Source organism: Lithobates pipiens, unplaced genomic scaffold (assembly GCF_037356315.1).
Source record: "Lithobates pipiens isolate NorthernLeopardFrog02 unplaced genomic scaffold, aLitPip1_a1.2 Scaffold_18, whole genome shotgun sequence".
In the NCBI taxonomy this organism is placed as follows: Eukaryota; Metazoa; Chordata; class Amphibia; order Anura; family Ranidae; genus Lithobates; species Lithobates pipiens.
In genome coordinates this window covers 198,712,657-198,732,131 of record NW_027507758.1, presented here as the reverse complement: position 1 = coordinate 198,732,131, position 19,475 = coordinate 198,712,657, and the positions used below count along the sequence as shown (strand labels likewise).

Here is a 19,475-nt window from a genome sequence, read left to right as displayed (position 1 = left end):
CTAACACCTGGATAAGTTTATTTGTGAACTATTCCTTTGTAGATTTTGCTGTATGTTTGGGATCATTGTCTTGTTGGAAGATACATTTCTGTCCCAGTTTCAGGTCTTTTGCAGAATCCAACAGGTTTTCATCCAGAATGGTCCTGTTTGGCTGCATTCATCTTCCCCCTCAATTTTAACCATCTTCCCTGTCCCTGCTGAAGAAAAGCAGGCCCAAACCATGATGCTGCCACCACCGTGTTTGACAGTGGGGATGGTGTGTTGAGGGTGATGAGCTGTGTTGCTTTTACATCAAACATATCGTTTTGCATTGTGGGTAAAAAGTTTGATTTTGGTTTCAGCTGACCAGAGCACCTTTTTCCACATGTTTGGTGTGGCTTGTGGCAAACTTTAGACTTTTTATGGATATCTTTGAGAAATGGCTTTCTTCTTGCCACTCTTCCATAAAGGCCAGATTTGTGCAGTGTACGACTGATTGTTGTCCTATGGACAGACTCTCCCACCTCAGCTGTAGTTCTCTGCAGTTCATCCAGAGTGATCATGGGCCTCTTGGCTGCATCTCTGATCAGTCTTCTTGTCTGAGCTGAAAGTTTAGAGGGACGGCCAGGTCTTGGTCTGATACTCCTTCCATTTCAAAATAATCGCTTGCACAGTGCTCCTTGGGATGTTTAAAGCTTGGGAAATCTTTTTGTATCCAAATCCGGCTTTAAACTTCTCCACAACAGTATTACGGACCTGCCTGGTGTGTCCCTTGGTCTTCATGATGCTCTCTGCGCTTTCAACAGAACCCTGAGACTATCACAGAGCAGGTGCATTTATACAGAGACTTGATTACACACAGGTGGATTCTATTTATCACCATCAGTCATTTAGGACAACATTGGATCATTCAGAGATCCTCGCTGAACTTCTGGAGTGAGTTTGCTGCACTGAAAGTAAAGGGGCAGAATAATTTTGCACGCACCACTTTTCAGTTTTTTATTTGCTAAAAAAGTTTAAATTATCCAATAGATTTCGTTCCACTTCACACTTGTGTCCCACTTGTTGGTAATTCTTCACAAAAAATTAAAATTTTATATCTGTTTGAAGCCTGAAATGTGGCAAAAGGTTGAAAAGTTCAAGGGGGGCGAAATACTTTCGCAAGGCACTGTAGTTTTTACTATGGCGCTGTGTCCCCTGATGTACATCAAAGAATAATTTTACAGGTAAGCTGTCTTTAAAAATCCTATTGTTTTTTAAATGTGAAAATGTGATGCACATGAATTATTCACATTAACCACTCGGTGGCACTGTTCAGTTTGATTTAGCACAACATTTTTTTTTTTTTTTTTTTTTTGTTGGTGCTTCACATTTATACGTTGTCTTTCATAGTTTATGGGAATACGAATTGTGTTAAGCAGCTTCAGCTTATTTTTTGCACTTTGTGTTATGTATATTACCAATCTACCAACAGTCTGCCTCTTCCGGGTCTTCTAGCCCTCTCCGGTTCTTCTCCATCTGTCCTCTGTCTTCTGCCAGGTCTTCTCCGCTCTGGTCTTCTGATGTTCACGGTGCATGATGGGGCGATGACATCATAAGGGCCTTGCCTTCCATATGACCTCACCCAGTGAACCTGTCTCATGCCAATAAGTAGTGGCACACTGCACACCTAGCATTAGAGCGGGAGAGAGCGCCTCGTCAACATTGTAAGAACAGAGCGAGAAGACAGCTAAGACCACCTGGCAGAGGCAGAAGACCTTGCCAGAAGAGGGAGAGGAAGAGACACTAGAGCTGTCTTTATAAATTACTCATTCACTTAGGGTTGGGGGGTTGGGATCTGGGTGCCCTCTTGTTAAAGGAGGCTTCCAGATTCTGATAAGCCCCCCCACCTACAGACCCCAACAACCAATGGCCAGGGTTGTCAGGAAGAGGCCCTTGTCGTCAACGTGCCCCAAAGCACCTACTCCCTCCCCCCATGTTGAGGGGATGTGGCCTGGTACAGTTGAGGAGGGGGGTACTCCATCGTCCCTACCCCCTTTCCTGACCTGCTGGGCTTTGTGCTTGGCTAAGGGTCTGGTATGGATTTTGGGTGGACCCCCACGCAGTTTTTTTCAGCGTGGGGGTTCCTCATAAAATGCTGGAGTGTTTTTTTTTTTTTGTTTTTTTTCGGCGTTTCCCTTCAAGATCATCAGAGCAGAAGTCGCATGCCAAAGTCGGATTGTAGTCATTCTAATATGAATGGTAGTCATTGGAAATTGTGGTTAACGACTTGTCATACGACTTTGCAGTCCCAAGTCGCAGAACAAGTCGTAACAGCATGAAAGGGGCCTAACAATTTTGATAGTGTGGAAACACTCACTTTGATACATGTATGAAGGCCAAGGGAGTTATGTGGAGTCTTCAAAGGAGAAGCAACCAGTGGCATGGATAATTCAGGTTGTTTCAGAAAGGTAATGGAATATTATATCGGCTAGTAAAGTAAAAAAAGGTTTTAAAGACGATGTAGGCCTTTGCTTACCGTTGGGTAACCGGTGTCCGTAAACACTAAAAACTGTAAAACAAAGCATCTGATTTGCTGCTCTGAAAATGTCACATAAAGCTTAATTTGTGGGGGGGGGGGGGGGGATGCAAATTTTGTTTGGGTACAATGTCAAACGACCACAAAATTGACAAGTTAAAAGCAAAGCAGTGCCAAATTGTAAAGTGCTCTGGTCAGGGTGGGGATAAAATCTTCCGGGGCAGAAGTGGTTAAATTAACACGAGGAAGAACCATGCATCTTAAACAGTTACAAACTTCTGACTAAAAGCAGAGCATAAACGCAAAGATTTAATGTACGATTTGAGACATCTTACCAAATCGCAAAAAGAGCTTGATGCTCTAGATTTACGTATATCAATGAGAATAGGTGATAAATTAGATCAATAAAGACCAAAAATCCTTAGGAACTGACTTATGATTAAACTCATCGGTTTCCTCGGGAATCACAGCTAGAGGTGATAAAGGAGAAAAATTTCCGATAACGGCGCCGAAATTGCACTGTAGAGGTGCGCGCACTGACGCGCGACTTCACACACGTTCCTCGTGGTTAAGACTGGACTCTTGAGCTCTCTCCCGGCAGTTGAGACGCTGGCGCTCGCTGGAGTTGGGAACACTTTTTCCCGTGGATGTTTCTTGTGGTTGAGACGAGACTTGAGATGAAGTTGTGACTCGGGAGACAGCTGCATACAGGGCTGCATTGGAGAGTGGGCACCGTCCCTCTTGGGTGGCTATACTATTCACCAGTGAAGATTCCCTTTCACTAGTGACAATCCATCTAGTACTATATTATAATAAAAATTTGCTATTGAAATAGATATTCAGCTGTATGTATACTTGTAGTATTATAGGTAGTTCTACTTCTGCTAGTTCTTATACTAAACTAACAGGCCTGGTATTAGTATTTTTAAGGTACTACTTGTATAGCGCTGTCAATTTAGTTCTCATTCAGTTCGTATGTTATACTAATACTACAATGACATAGCATTTTTTTTTTTAGCATTTTTTTTTTAAATGACCGTATGCACTATAAGCAGTATACTACTGAATATATATCTCACAAATGGCATGCAATCAAATTCAATATAATATTTGGTACAAGTTAGATGTACTGCAGTGCATGGCAAGAGGTGCACTGTTAAAAAAAAAAAAAAAAAAAAAAAAATGGGGTACAATGCCAAGGAATTTTTAATCGGGTTTGATGCACCACCTGAAAACACATTGTCCAGTTTAGCATACAGAATGCATGAAAACAGTACCGCTTCCAAAAAGTGCCTCGGGGCCAGGCTCAACACCATCTGTGGCCACAGTATTTGAAAAGATTTCAAAAGTTACAAGTAAGTTTCAAAGCTTGCTGCATTATAGCTAAAAAATTTTGAGTTTATTGCATTAGACGACCAGCCATTCTCTGTGTATGACATTGGATTCCGTAGGCTCATGTAACATATTGAGCCGCGTTACACAATACCAAGCAGACGTTAGTTGTCAGATACCGGTCTACCTGAATTGTTTTGTAGTGTTAGAAAACACGTTCTTAAGCTCATGACTACCGACATCATAGCTATCGGTTTTACTACTGACATTTGGAGTACAGACGTCAGTCCAATGAGCATGCTTAGCCTGACAGCGCAGTGGATAGATGCCCAATTTCAATTGCAAAACGTCCTACTTAACGCATGTTGGTTGGGGGCTGCGCTGACTTTCTGTCCCTGTGCTGTCATCTGGCTTTGGTGTCTGTGGGCTCTGCATGTGCTGCCGCCATAGCGCTGATCGCCGCCATTTCCAGTGTACTCTGTGTACAGCATGATTGTCTGCCATTTTCTGTTAGCCTCTATGAGAAGCATGGTCGTCGGCTATTTTCTCTGACTTCGACTACCATTTTCCCTATGTTTTTTGCTTTACAAGCACAGCCGATGACCATTTTCTTGTAGCCTCAGTGCGGTTTTTATCCCCAGCGCTGGTTCCTTTGCCTCAGTACAGCGCGATTTTTATTCCTGAACACTTGTGAGCTGACACTGTACACATCGATCAGCGAAAGCGCAGCACTCGGTCGGGTGGTGAGTCCTGTGGTGGGGGCCCCTCAGTCTGTAGCAGCAGGCATGATCATGGAGTCGGCGCCATGTTGTCAATGGAACCGGGCTAGCTGTTCGGCCATGAATGGGACCACGAGCAGCCCGATTTTCACCATAGCAAGAGCACAGGTGGGTGTCCACTACCAGGAGGAATGTCACTGTGCCGAGTAGGAGAGGAAAGGACGCCGGATGCCTTGCAGGATCGCTTGGAAAAGAGCTGTGTGGTTAAGCTGCCGTTCAGTCCGTCATCAAGCCACACTCCCCAATGTGTCTTTCGTTTCTGTTCTGATCACATGTAATTGCTGGAGCTAGACCACCTACTATGATTTTATTTTTTAACCTAATGTTAATGTTTGAAGATCTACAGACATTTTGGGTTAAAGCCTTCCACGATCTGGAAGATGTCATTTTGATCGAGTCACTCTCTGCTAAAGCTTCTGAGATTGTACTGTAAGTTATAGCTATTTCTCTTTTTGTTCATTGATGGACACAGCTCCATTAAATCTTGACCGTAGGGTTATAGAGCCACCTTCAGGAGAGGACTAGGCAGAATATGTAATACATGTGAAAACAGAACTATACAGTTCCGCCCAGGGGGAGGCCCCTCTGGCTATAACTCCTCAGCCTGCTTCCTGCAGCTCCGTTTTTTTTCTGCCTAGTGAAAAAGGACCTAGGCTCCCTGCTGGGACCATTGGTCCTGGGAATTGTTTTCTGGAATTTTTGCCTTTTAGCGCAAGATATTTATCCTGTGATCTATCAACAGCCGGCTATGTGACATGCTGGATAAATATAGATCCTTGTCTCCCTGGCCATCGAGCATGAGCAGGCCCTAGCTACGCGTTGGGTCGGCTACGACATAACCCCTCAGGCACCAGGGGCGGCCAGTGGGCTACATGCTCTGGGACACACACATGACCGGACTATGGATGTCTTTGTCAGTGTGTCGTGGCCAGCAGCCACCCCTTACTGTTGGGTGTGGGTCTGTAATGGGATGCCTCCAGCTCATCCAGACGGTAAGTACAGCTCTTCCTGTCTCGGCAGGACCGAGCAGCTGGGCATTCACTGGGAGGTGGATTAGGGGGTCCTTCTCCCTTTCCTCTCTCCCTTCCCCCCCCCTTGCGGTGCATGGCTGGGCTGTGGTGCAGCGTATGTGCCTGGGCCGGGCGTCGTCCTGGGGGCTCTGACCCTTAGCCTTGGGCTGCGCTGACTGTCCATGTGCGGTCACCTGTCTCTCTACTGGGGTCTGTGGCCGCCGCTATTTTCTGTAGTCTGTGAGCAGCATGACCGTCGGACATTTTCTCAAAGTCCGGCTATTTTTCCTAATGTGTTTTTCCTATACAAGAATGGCATGTAGCCTCAGCGCCTTTTTTCTACCCAGCGCTAGTGCCTGTGCCTCAGAACAGCGTGGTTTTTACTCCTGGATACCGGTGATTGACTCAGCAACCGCATGGCGCAGCACTCGGTCAGGGTGGCAGGTCCTGCTGTGGGACCCCTCAGTCTTAGCAGCTAGGAGGGTGGGATTGAGCACCTTGTCCTAAGTCCCCAAGGGTGGCAGACAGGATGGGTCAGCATGGCATCAGAAGCTGGCGTTTCTTCCCCAGATCTCCCTGCAGTTGCAACCGGCTCACCTGCAAACAGTGCAGTGCCTTTTTAAATGCTTTGTCGGCAGTCATTGAAATGCTCGTTACCACGGTGGAGGTGCTGTGCAGGCGCAAGGGGGATAAAACTGAATGCAACGGGATCCTCTGCTGAGGTGGCGGTCCCATAAGCCAGCCCGCACACCTAAGGTGTTTATGTATCTGACTTATTTTGATAAGTTCATATACAAGGAATGGGGAAGCCGGCAAAAGACCTTTTCGATCCCAAAAAGGATGGTGGTGCGGTACCCCTTTGAACAGAGCCCCCTTAAAAATGAAGTCCCAGTCCAACAGGATGACTGCGAAGGGACAAAAGCGTCCCTGGTCTCGCAAGCCTGTGAGCAAAAGTACTACTGCATGAAGGTTTGCCTTCGTCCGACACATAGGTGTGGGTGGGTTGCCTTAGGGAGTTTGCAGCTCGGTGGGCCTTCCGGCTGTCCGACCAATGGGTCTGCAAACTGATTTTATCGGGCTTCCCTCCAGTGTACCCTTATTTCAGGCTTGCCAGGAGGCCCTGTTTGGGGCAGCAAGGGACCTGCTCAGCCACGGGGTGATAGTGCCTGTTCCAAAAAACAGGTTTCAGGTGTTCTACTCCAATCTATTTGTAGTCCCCAAAAGAAGGGGTAACGTCCAATCCTGGACCTAAAAGCCCTCAATTGCTTTGTGACAGTACAGAGGTTCAGGATGGAATCAGTTTGATCTGTAGTCGCTGCACTCCATCGGGGACTCCCTGGCGTCTGTGGACATCCAGGACACGTACTTGCATATACCCATATGCCTCAGGCATCAGAGGTTTCTGCGATTTGCAGTGGGGGAAGAGCACTAACGGTTTGTGGCTCTCCCCTTTTGGTAAAGACGTTGGGTGCTGAAGCTAGGCCAAAGTATTGGCTCCAATTTTAGCAATGTGGGATCGCAATCGTTGGGTATCTGGACGATCTCCTTCTGAGAGCATCTTCTGCCTCAGTATTAAGGGAGGATGTGGCGATCACCATGCAAACTCTACAGGATTTTGGGTGGGTATTGAACCTCGAAGTCGGTACTAGTGCCGATTCAGCGCCTGGAGTACCTAGGCTTACTGCTGGACTCCGTGGAAGCGGGAGTGTTTCTCCCATCAGACAAACTGCAGACTCTGCGCCAAGGTGAAGCTGTTGATGAACCGCAGGTGGTCGTCTGCGTTTCTACATGCAACTTCTTGGCCACATGTTGCCATCCTTCGAGGTGGTACTGTATGCCCAATTTCACACCAGAGTCTTGCAGAGGGAGATATTGTCCAAATGGGACAAATCTCCTTTATCCCTGGATCGGCAGATTCGGGTGAGCCAGTTAGTCAGGGACTTTTCTCTGGCTGAGATTTTGGGCCCTTTGGTCCACAAATTGGTTCCTGCCTCCTCATTGGACGGTGATTACAATGGACACCAGCCTGAATGGCTTGGGTTGAGGACTGGGAGTACAGTCAACCCAGGGTCTCTGGTCGAGGGAATCTGCTACCGATCAATATTCTCGCGCTTCAAGCGATCAGTCTATACCTCTCCACGTGATCACTGAGACTACGAGGGCGTCCGATCAGTATCCAGTCAGACAACGCCACGGCTGTGGCATGTCGCCCATCAAGGAGGAACAAGAAGTTCGGCTGCAGCACAAGAGGGCGCTCGCATCTTTCAGTGGGCAGAGACGCGTACCAGCCCTGCCGGCCATATACATCCCGGGAGTAGAATACTGGCAGGCTGACTATCCAAGTCACCAGATGCTGGACCCAAGAGAATGATCATTACCTTCCGGAGGTGTTCAGGCTCCTTTTGCCTGAGGTGGGGCACACCAGATGTGGATCTTCTGGCCTCTCGGCTCAATCGGAAGGTGACGGAGGTTTGTGTCTAGGACAAGAGATCCGTAGGTGGACGCGTCAGGTGTGTTGGTGGCTCCATGGGAGCAGTACTGGCTGATTTACGCCTTCCCTCCGCTCAAACTGTTACCACGTCTGCTCCGCAGAGTGGAGGCTGAGGGGATTCAAGTAATACTGATTGCCCCAGATTGGCCTCGACGTCCTTGGTACGCCAACCTAGTATGCCTGGTGGCGTATGCTCCTTGGCGGTTGCTGCTGCTAAACCGTTACTGGTTTTAACAGCATGGCTGTTGAAAGCCAGGTGCTAAGGTGCTAAGGTACCGAGGTCTGTTGGACTCTGTAATCTCCACTATGCTGAGGGTAGGACCATCTTCTCTGAAGAAATACCATCGTAGGTGGAAGGCTTCTATGCCCATGTGTGAGGAGGAGGGGTGGCGTCCATGCACCTATTACGTTTCCAGGATCCTGCTGTTCTTACACCAAGGAGTGGACCAGAAGCTAGCCTTGAGCACCATCAAGGGACAGATATCAGCCTTGGCTGTTCCCCCCCCCCCCCACGACCCATGGTGTCTCATTAGTGACCACCTTTTTTGTAGGGGTTCGACATGTAGTGCCTCCAGTGCGACCACCCCTACCTCCGTGGGATCTGAATCTGGTGCTATCGGCGCTTCAGAAGCTGCCATTTGACATCAAGGAAATTCCCTTGACTTTCTCAAAGTGGTCTTCCTAGTTATCCACAAGGATAAGGTAATGTTGCATCCACAACCACCTTTTCTGCCGATGGATTTGGCTTTCCATCTCACTGAGGACATTATTTTACCATCTGTGTCCTAAACCAACACAACCTAAGGAGGTGGCCCTCCATTCCCTGGACATTGTCTAGGCCCTAAGGGTATACCTGTCTGCCACTGCTCCCTTCCGGAAGTCAGGTTCTCTGTTCATTTCGGTTGCTGGTCTGAAAAAAAGGGTTGGCGGTCTCGTAGACCACCATCTCACAGTGGATCAGACAGATCGTGGTCCAGGCCTTGAAGGGGCAGGTGCCCCCCTTTCCTGTTACTGCCCATTCCACCAGGGCAATTGGGACCTCTTGGGCCTTCCCACATCAAGCATCAGTCTCCCAGGTGTGTAAGGTGGCAACTTGCCTGCTTTGGCTGCAATGTTGTGCAGGCGGCTGTGTAATGTTGCAATTTACACTTTCTTCTTCTTAGAGAGAGTTGCATTTTTATTGTCTATGCATTTGTTGTCCACAAGTTCTGATGCGGTTGGTTCAGATGGTGATTCCTCGGTTGGGGAGCACCTCTGGTTGTGGGTGAAGTTGTTTGCTGTTCCCACCCCTCATTATGACACTGCTTAGGGACGTCCCTATGGTTAAAATTAATGGAGCGGTGTCCATCAATGAATGAAAGAAAAATAGGATTTTTGTACTCGCCGTAAAATCTTTTTCTCTTAAGTTCACTAACGGACACAGCACCCTCCCCTCCTATTAGTTTAAGTTTGTTTCTTGACGCACTGAGCTGCAGTGAACTGGCTGAGGTTATTGCCAGAGGGACCGCCCCCTGGGCGGAACTGTACAGTTGTTTTTCACATGTATTACTGCCTTGCCCTCTCCTGAAGGTGGTTTAATAACCCTACGGTTTAACATTTAATGTAGCTGTGTCCATCGAACTTCAGAAAGATGAGTACAAAAATCCTATTTATCCTAATTTTTTTTTTCGACCTCATATAAAACCTCCTCTAGGATCGCTTATGCGTTTGCAAATCAGCTTGTGCTAAATGACATAGTGGAGGCAACATACTTAGTGTGCTTTCTGATTCTGTGCTTTGGGGCTCACTGGATCTCCCATGAGGAGATTTCAAGTCACACTCCACAAACACTGCGTGAATTTTGGCAACCTAACGCAGGGTCATCCTCTCCTTCCACAGCTTGGGATGCTTTCAAGGCTTTCACTAGTGGACATTATATGTCAGCAATTAAGGCTGTAAAAGTAACTCAAGCCAGCACGGTGCAGTTGGGAGGGGAAGTTGAGTTGTCATTGGCCATTTACGGGTCTGACCCCTCTATTTCCATTTTTGAACTGCTGCAGGCCCGCAAAGAGGGATCTCCATCTCACCGAGGTCTCACGTTTTTGGAGCTATTCCATACTAAAATATATATATATTTTTTTTGAGCAGGGGGCTAGAAATGGGAGACTGTTGTGGCAATGATGTCGAACCATGACACTCCCATAACCCTGATCCCCGAACTGGTCTCTTCCACTGTTGACTATTACATCCCAAGAGGATATCCTAAAGTTTCAAAGTCTTTATCAGACACTATACATTACTACGATCCCTTGGGATATGTCTCCTGGCAGGATGGTGCCTCTCCTGGATCCACTGGCCCTGGGGTTGCTCCCAGACGAGGAGAGGTCCCATCTGGTCAGGCCCATCAGTGCTGAGGAGGTATATGCCATCAACACATTGGCAACAGGGAAGGCCCCTGGCCCTGACTGTCTACCCGTCAAATTTTACCGGTCCCATGCTGACCTCCTAGCCCCCCTTTTGGCAGAGCTGTATACTCCATGCCTGGAGGAGGAATCGCTCCCACCATCTATGGCAGATGCACATGTTATAATCCTTAAGCCCAACAAAGATCCCAAACTGTGCGTCTTGTACAGGCCCATTGCACTTAACATCGAGTGTTGGACTCAACCCTCTTTTTACCATTCATTATAGACAAGGACCAGACAGGGTTCATTCATGGCCCATAAATCAACGGATATTAACCTCTGCAGACTCTTCACCAATATACATAATGTGGCCACTAGAACGGTTGCCTCCTTCGATATCAAAAAGACATTTGATTTGATCGACTGGCCAATTCTCTGGAAAACTCTGGAGGATGGTATTTCCGTTGTCTTTTATTGGCTGAAAACCATGTACAAGTCCCCGAAGGGGGCCATAAGATTGGGGGGTGGGAGGGGGTAAGGTTTCTTCCCCTTTCCCACTATCCAGGGTTACCAGGCAGAGCTGCCCTCTCCAGCACTGTTTGCGATAGCCATGGAACCAGTGGCGGAGGCACTTAGCATCTCGCCTCATATAAAAGGACTAAGCCCTTGTACACACGGTTGGAGATTCTGACGGAATGTTTCCTATCGGACCGTCTTGTCGGATATTCCGACTGTGTGGTCTGCATCGGACTGTTCCCATTGGAATATCAATGGACCAACTTTTCTAACTTGCCGGTAAAATTTTCCGACAAAATTCTCCGATCGAACATACTCCGATCATGTGTAGCCTACTCCGACGGACAAAGTGCCACGCATGCTCAGATCAAATTCCTAGACCAAAGCTATTGGCTACTAGCCTGAACGTAGTCCTGTCCTAACAAAATAACGTCATCACGTTATGTACAATCGGATTTTCCGACAACTTAGTCCGAACGTGTCACTTCACTTCCGGACCACTTCCGTAATTTATCCGTCGGAATTACTCCGATGGATTTGGTTGTCGGACTCTCCGACCGTGTGTACAAGGGCTTAGACTGGCATGGCTGGAGGAAAGGGTAGCTCTGTATGCGGATGACCACTTGCTCTTTTTGAATGATGTAGACTCTTCTCTTAGGGGAGTGCTGCAAGTATTAACTGAATTCTCAAGAGTAACAGGTTTACGAGTGAACTTGTCGAAGTCTCAGTTGCTTGCTTTTGACCTCGAGGCTAAAAGACTAGCCCTGTCAGATCTGCAACTGTAATGGGTGGACAAATTGGTGTTCTTGGGGGTCCGAGTCTGGACGCATCCAGTTTTATCCCTTTAAATCTAGAACCGTGGTTCACGGAGTCAAGACCAAACTAAAAGCTTGGGAGAACCTTCCGCTATCTCTTAGGCTGCATTAACCTAATTTTAAATCCTACCCAAATTTACGTACCTTTTTTGAAATATCCCACAATGGATACCTTGTTTATTTTTCATGAAACTGAATATTCTCCTTCCTCTAGGGCCCAAACCTCCCTGGATTTAAATTGTCCACACTGATGCATCCAGTGTCGCAAGGGGGTTTGGTGTTTCCAGACTGTCAAATATTTTCTGGCAGCCCAGCTGGTCTCAGCAGTTCGACTAGTACCAGATGCGTTCAACTCTGCGGCAGTTCTGGAGGCTGCGGTGGTCTGCTCTGTGGAGGACACAACATCTTTACCCCTTTGTAGGACCCAAAGCCCCATACGACTTAACCCGCTCTATGCTCGCGACTCTAAAGGCTTGGAGAGCAGGACTGGGACTTTAAGTTTTCATGGAATGCAGTCTCCCCAAACGCCCCTCTGTGGAACAATCCTACCTTAATCTATTTCTACGCACTACCCAACCCCAAAATATGGGCCAAATGCTGTATTAAACTGATATTTGATCTTGCCACCGACATCGCAGGTAGGTTAATTGGCTTCTGTCCAAAATTGGCCCTAGTATATGAATGGGGACCTTGGCTTGTGGGCTCATTGAGGGTAAGGACCGATGTGAGTGTGCAATGTACAGGGATAGGGACAATTGTAGACACTCAGGTTGGACTGGTGTCTTTATTCAACCTTACGAACTATGAAAACTATCGCCACCCACCCCTTCAATCATCTAGTATCCCATAATGTACCTCCCTCATACCTATTCCGCTATATGCAATTGTCCATGTGTTTGAAGCCAAAATAAGGCCCAATGACACAAAAATGGTGCAACCTGATCTGGAATGGGTCATGCGATATGAATGCACTAGGAAACCAACCTCAGTCCTTTATGCGCATCTCCTCCGTTTCCTCCCTGGATCTGTCATTGCTCCATCAGCGATTGATAGGAAAAGGGGAACCACTGCTCCAAGATAACCATCCAGGGCAAATGCTCTTTCTCCTATCAGAGAGCCCCAGGTGCTGGTTGATACATACGCAGGACAAAACTTTGGATTGCCGCACACAGGAAAAATACTGGAATCGGTGCTTACTCATAGCTGGCTATCTTAAACAAACCTCAAATATGTAGCTCAAAGTGTGCATATCACATGATTAAAGAATTGATGAAATTAATTGCAGACAGCTTAAACACAATTGTAATTGGATCTCTACATGTGTTGCCAAGCAGTCAGATCAAACAACCTACGAATGGGAGCTACGATTTTCAATAAAACACAGGTTTTTAAGTCTCTTTCCGGTGTGCCGCTATCCAGAGTTTTGTCCTGCCTACCTGTCCATCAGCGATGGATGCAGGATTTTCCGGAATTAGGCGCTGAGGACTGGGAGGATATTTTGGTATTTCCCTTTAGTGTTGAAAATATTTTTATTAAGACATGTCAAGTAAAAACAAACAGTAACCATCATGAGGCATATACAGACAGGAACAGTAACAGAGGTACAAATACAAGAGATCGGCTAACGACATTCGGCCACAGCCGGTCTCTGACAGGAAGCTTGGAGGGTAGAAAAGACGGCCTGTGCTCCGGTCCCTAAGGTCACAATAGGGAGAAGCACCCATGGGTTACTACATGACGCAGATTTTAGAAAAGAACATAAAAAGGAAAAGATAAAAAGGAAGAGAAAAGAGCAAAGTAAAGAGGAGCAAGGCAGTATAGGGGAAAGCTAAATAGCAAGAGGAGAGGAAGGGAAAGAGGGAGGAAGGGGGGGAGGGGGAAGGAATTGGATAGGGGGGGGTAGGGTAAGGGAGAGCCCACAGTGGCCTTATGCGTTTAAGATTTGGTTCATTAAAGTGTCAGAAGAAAAGCGGAGCCAGATCGACCACTGAGAAACAAATTTGGCGTAAGTGTCATTGTCCAGTGCCAACATCTCCTCCATTCTCATGGTGTCATTCATAATCGATACCCACCGTGACAAAGGGGGGGTGGTCGTCGTCTTCCAATAGGCAGGTATCAGTTGCCTAGCGGAGGACATAAAAAAGCGGAGCAACCTTTGCCTCTGCGATTTAATAGACCCTGGCAGAATAGAGAGTAATGCAATTTTTGGAGAAATAGGAACCGGGGTATCAGCCAAGAGATTATAGCAGTCAAAAACCTGTGTCCAGAAGGGGCGGATCCTCTCACAGTCCCACCAGACATGCATGTAAGCTCCGACGGAAGCTTCACAGCGCCAGCAGGTGGCCGGGGTAGACGGGAAAATCCTATGAAAAGTAGCAGGGTCCCTGTACCACCTGGACAATAGCTTGTAGTTCTTTTCTTGGGAGTAGCAGGAGATTGTCGACTTATGTGTGAAATGAAAAGAGGTATTCCATTCCGGCACAGAGATGTCTTCACCCAAATTCGCAGACCACAGCCTGGTGTAATGTGGGAGTTGAGCATGTGCTAAAGTCTGTAGCAGGTTGTATAAGGAGGACAGTAAGTGTTTGGGAGTTTCTGGAAGCGAACACAGTTCCTCGAAATTGGTAAGCTTGCGATGTATCTGAGAGGAGGAGTGTAGTCGTTTGGCAAATGCGGACACATGTAGGGCCGTGAGCCAATCTCCAGAGTCTGTCACGGAGACCGGGGTCCCCTGAGAGGGGTGCACAAAGGTACGGGCCTGCGGCCAATCTGTGCGTTTAAAAGGTCCTAGGGAGGTTGCCCCTACACTTTGTGGCAAAGCAGGATGGTCAAAGAGGGACGTCAAGGGGCCCTGGTCCGAGGAGAGAGTGGAGTTTAGTCCCGTCCTGTACCACATCGTCAGGGAAGCCAAAGTCAGAGGGGACAAGGAGGTCATACGAGAGTAGGCCAGGTTATAACCCCATGGAAGGGCTCGGAGATCTACAGGAGAAAGGTCCTGTTCAACAGACACCGAGGCCTTGCAGGAAGGGCGAGAGAACCACTCAATGATGCGAGTCAAATGAGCGGCCTTATGGTAAATCTCAAAGTCAGGGAGGCCTGTGCCTCCCAGAGTCTTCGGGATCGTCAGTAGTTTAAATTTAACCCTGGGGAGGCCCCGGTTCCACAAGAATCTGATTGCCAGCGAGCGTAGGGAGATAAAAAATGATTTGGGGACGTGGATGGGTATTGTTTGAGATAAATATAGGAACTTGGGTAGAGTGTCCATCTTCAGGATATTAATCCGTCCGAACCAGGGCAAGGAAGATCCCCCCCCCCCCCCACTCCTCGAGGTCCTTCCGTATACGGTTAAGCAAAGGGCTATAATTCAGAGAAAACAAATCTTCTAGGTTGGAGGGGATAATAATCCCCAGGTACGAGATCCCCTTAGCCTGCCATTTAAATGAAAAGTTGGATTGCAGAAGGGACAGCGTGGAGGGGGCAAGGGATATGTTAAGGGCTTCCGTCTTAGAGATTTTGAGCTTAAAGTTACTGTAGATACCAAAGCGTTGAAACTCACTAAGTAGGGGTGGTATGGAAATGTGTGGATTCTGAATATACACTAGGAGGTCATCCGCATACAAGGAAAGCTTGTGATGGGCAGACAGAGTTTGGATACCAAGAATGGAGGGGTTTTGTCGTATGGTACAAGCCAAATGCTCAATGATGATGACAAAGAGGAGGGGGGACAGGGGACAGCCCTGTCGAGTACCGTTGGCAATATCAAAGGGAGCCGACGTCGTACCGTTAACCAGGACCGCAGCTGAAGGTCGGGAGTATAGGGACATTACTTTTGATATGAAGGAAGCTCCGAGGCCAAGTTGTTCCAGAGAGAGCTGTAGAAACCTCCAGCTGACCCTATCGAAGGCCTTTTCGGCATCGAAGGATAAGAGGCAAGCTCTCAGACCTTTACGTTGGATCAGGGATGTAAGATGTATCGTCTTGGTGGTGTTGTCCCTTGCCTCCCTGCCAGGGACAAACCCCACCTGATCATTATGAATAATCTTAGGCAATAGGGGGGACAGACGGGTGGCTAGGACTTTTGCAAATAGCTTGACATCTATGTTGAGCAGGGAGATGGGCCGGTATCTGCTGCATTGGGACGGATCTTTGCCCGGTTTAGGGATAATAGAAATGTTAGCAGACAAAGATTCCTTTGACGGGAGGTTAGAACTGTCCACAGAGTTAAAGGCTTTCATCAGAAGGGGAGCAAGCTGGGGGGCAAAAGTTTTGTAGAATCGGGGTGTAAAGCCGTCAGGGCCTGGGCATTTCCCCACTTTAAGGACTTTAATAGCCTGTAAAAAGTCAAAGGTAGTCAGGGGCTCGTCTAAGGTCGCTGCGTCCACAGCGTCAACAGTGGGTAAGGCGGTCTCTAGGATATAGGCCTGCGTGGGGTCAGAAGATGGAGGGGACCCAACTGGGGGGGGGGGTTGCATGCGGGGGAGGTTATAGAGCTGGGAGTAGTATTGCCTGAAGGATGCAGATATCCCAGAGGTGTTAAATGTTTTCGTTTGGTCTGGGCGGACAAGGAAGGGAATAGAATGTCACGGGGGTCTCGGATGAATGAGCCTAGCCAGGTGCTTACCACATTTGTTTGCCAAAGAGTAGAAGTGGCTCCGCGCTTTATCCCTGGCGATCAGGGAGTGCGCGTCTAGGAGTAGAAGTAGGTCTCTGCGGGCATTGGAATGGTATTTCCCTTTAAAAGTCCTGGTCTCAATTTGAGACCATCTCCTACAATACAAAATTCTCCACAGGGCATATATCAACCCGTAATTGCATAAAATGAGAACATCCCTGTGTTGATTTACTGGGGACCCGGGTGATTTTATACATGTCTTCTGGTCCTGTACTCTGTGATGCAAGAAGTAGTGGGAATAAATATAGCCCCACCCCCCGCAGATTTGTCCATTAGGCTTAGTGGAAGAATTGGCCCCCAGAATAGAGAGAACCTTGATAGGACGCCTGCTCTTCTATGCTGGAAAGATAATCACCATCTGCTGGAAAAAACATGCTCTGCCATCCCTTTTGTTAGGAATAACGCACGGCAATAACATTTTGCCATTCTACAAAGAAGCCTACCAAAATCGAGGGTGCCCAAAAAAGTATGATACCGGTAGCGTGTGGGCCAAATGGTTAGCTGAAGCCTCCATTGCAACCACTGACTGGACCCATACAAATTGCCACTCCATGGGTGAAAGTAATATGGAATATGGAAGTCATTTTCACTGTAATTTCTGCTATGGGTTTGTTCCCTTTATTATCCCTTGGATCTGGACTGTTAGACTTGATCCTTAGCCACTCTAATTGAGCAGGAGCCAATGCAGCACTAAGTTTTTTTTTTTTATGTGCTAACACTATGTGGATCACTATGCCGACTGGCATTGACCTCTGCGTGGGTCTAGTTTCAATGCTGTGGCAGGCTAACTGTTGTATGTCTTTATATACTAAAAAAAAAAGCGTCTATATCACAAAGAATATTCAGCAGGCTGGTTTGTTGGTTATCGGTTTACTCGGTGTCACATTATCTTTCACAATCTAAAAAATAATTGGGCAAACTTTACTGTTGTGTGTTTGTTTTTTTTTGTTTTTTTAATAAAGTGTATTTTTTTTTCTAAAAAAAAATTGCAGTTAAGAATACTGCGCAAATACGGACAAAGTATTGCAACAAATGCCATTTCCCTAGAGTGTCTCAGAAAAAATATTTGGGGATTTTAAGTAATTTTCTAGCAAGAAAAAATTATTTTAACTTGCAAGCACAAAGTCTGGAAAATAGACCCGGTCTGTAAGTCGTGAAAAAAAAATCATGAATGTTCCTAAAAAAAATAAAATTTTTTTTTTTTACTCGCCTTTTAACCACTTTCAGACCGGACCAATTTGCTGGTCAAAGACCAGACCACTTTTTGCGATTCGGCACTGCGTCGCTTTAACTGACAATTGTGCGGTCGTGCGACGTGGCTCCCAAACAAAATTTATGTCCTTTTTTTCCCACAAATAGAGCTTTCTTTTGGTGGTATTTGATCACCCCTGCGGTTTTTATTTTTTGCGCTATAAACAAAAATAGAGCGATAATTTTGAAAAAAACTCATTATTTTTTACTTTTTGTAATAATAAATATCCCCCAAAAATATATAAAAAAACATTTTTTTCCCTCAGTTTAGGCCGATACGTATTCTTCTACATATTTTTGGTAAAAAAATCGCAATAAGCGATTGATTGGTTTGCGCAAAAGTTATAGCGTTTACAAAATAGGGATAGTTTTATAGCATTTTTATTAATAATTTTTTTTTTTTTTTTTACTAGTAATGGTGGCAATCTGCGATTTTTATTGTGACTGCGACATTGTGGGGGACCCATCGGACATTTTTGACACATTTTTGGGACCATTGTCATTTATACAGTAATCACTGCTATATAAATGCAGTGATTCCTGTGTAAATGACACTGGCAGTGAAAGGGTTAACCAGTGGGTGGCAGTGTAGGGGTTAAGTGTTCCTAGGGGTGTGTTACTAACTGTGGGGGGGTTGGGCTTTCATTTAGTGTACACTGATCTCTGCTCCAATCACATGGAGCAGAGATCAGCGTCACTAGTTGCTAGGCAGAATGGAAAAATGTTGTTTATACAGCATTTCCTCCATTCGGCCGCTCCGTGAGACGATCGCGGGGATGCCCGCGGCGATCGAGTCCGCGGGTCCCTCGACCGGACTCACGGGGGTCCCGACCAGCGTGGGATCGCGCCGCCGCCGGCGCGCTCCCGATGGCACGGCGGCAACGAATATTGGACGTACATGTACGCCAATATGCCTGCCCGTGCCATTCTGTCGACGTACATCGTCGCGCGCTGGTCGGGAAGTGGTTAAATGGCTGTTAGGCGGTCCCTTGTAATCTGCCTCCTTCAGTGCCTGGGATCGTGACATCACTTCCCCTCGCCACAGGAAGGGCTCAGCTCTGCCCCCTCCCTCTTGTCAATCATCAGACACCTGACAGGTCCCAGATTTTCCTTCTTGCGCAATGGCAGTGGGTGCGCAGCTGTGGAGCCACAGCCGGGCACCCACAGTTGCAATGCTTGGACCCTGCGACAGTTAAATGCAGCTGCAGTATTTTTTTTTTTTTTTTTTTTTTTTTTTTTTTTTTTAATGGCAACACCACTTTAATGTTTGTTACTCTTTGGTTAAAATCAAATGTCAGATTTTTTTTTCTGCAAAGCCCAATTAACCTTGGCAGACTGAGATGGGGTTTTTCCATAGAACACAGCATGGTCATGTGGCTAACAATAGTATTGTTTTTAGAGAGTGGTACAATTTAGCACCCTTTGAAGTCTACAGTCCAGCAGAGAATTATGTTATTTTTTTTTTTTTTTGCAGGAATTAAAAGATATGTAGCAGGAGCTATGGGTCCAACAAACAAGACCTTGTCTGTTTCTCCATCAGTTGAAAGACCCGACATCAGAAATATTAGTAAGTACAAGGTTTATTAAAATTGTAAAAATTTTAAAATTAATTAAAATGTTGCAAGTTTCTATGTCCATGCCGAAAAAATTCAAACCAAGTTTGAAATGCCATTCTCGTATGCTCAACTTGGGCTATTTTACAGGTGCGAGATTAAATAATTCCTGAAG

At 46.7% G+C, this 19,475-nt stretch overlaps 1 protein-coding gene across 3 annotated transcripts in view; it reads left to right on the top strand.

Moving 5' to 3' along the window:
* MTR (5-methyltetrahydrofolate-homocysteine methyltransferase) overlaps window positions 1–19,475 on the top strand; it is a 1,186,028-nt gene that overhangs the window by 85,083 nt on the left and 1,081,470 nt on the right. For all 3 annotated transcript variants that reach the window (XM_077486511.1, XM_077486510.1, XM_077486509.1), the window contains exon 5: window positions 19,222–19,314. In XM_077486511.1, coding sequence (XP_077342637.1) covers window positions 19,222–19,314 — 93 coding nt within the window. The remainder of the gene's footprint in view (window positions 1–19,221; window positions 19,315–19,475) is intronic.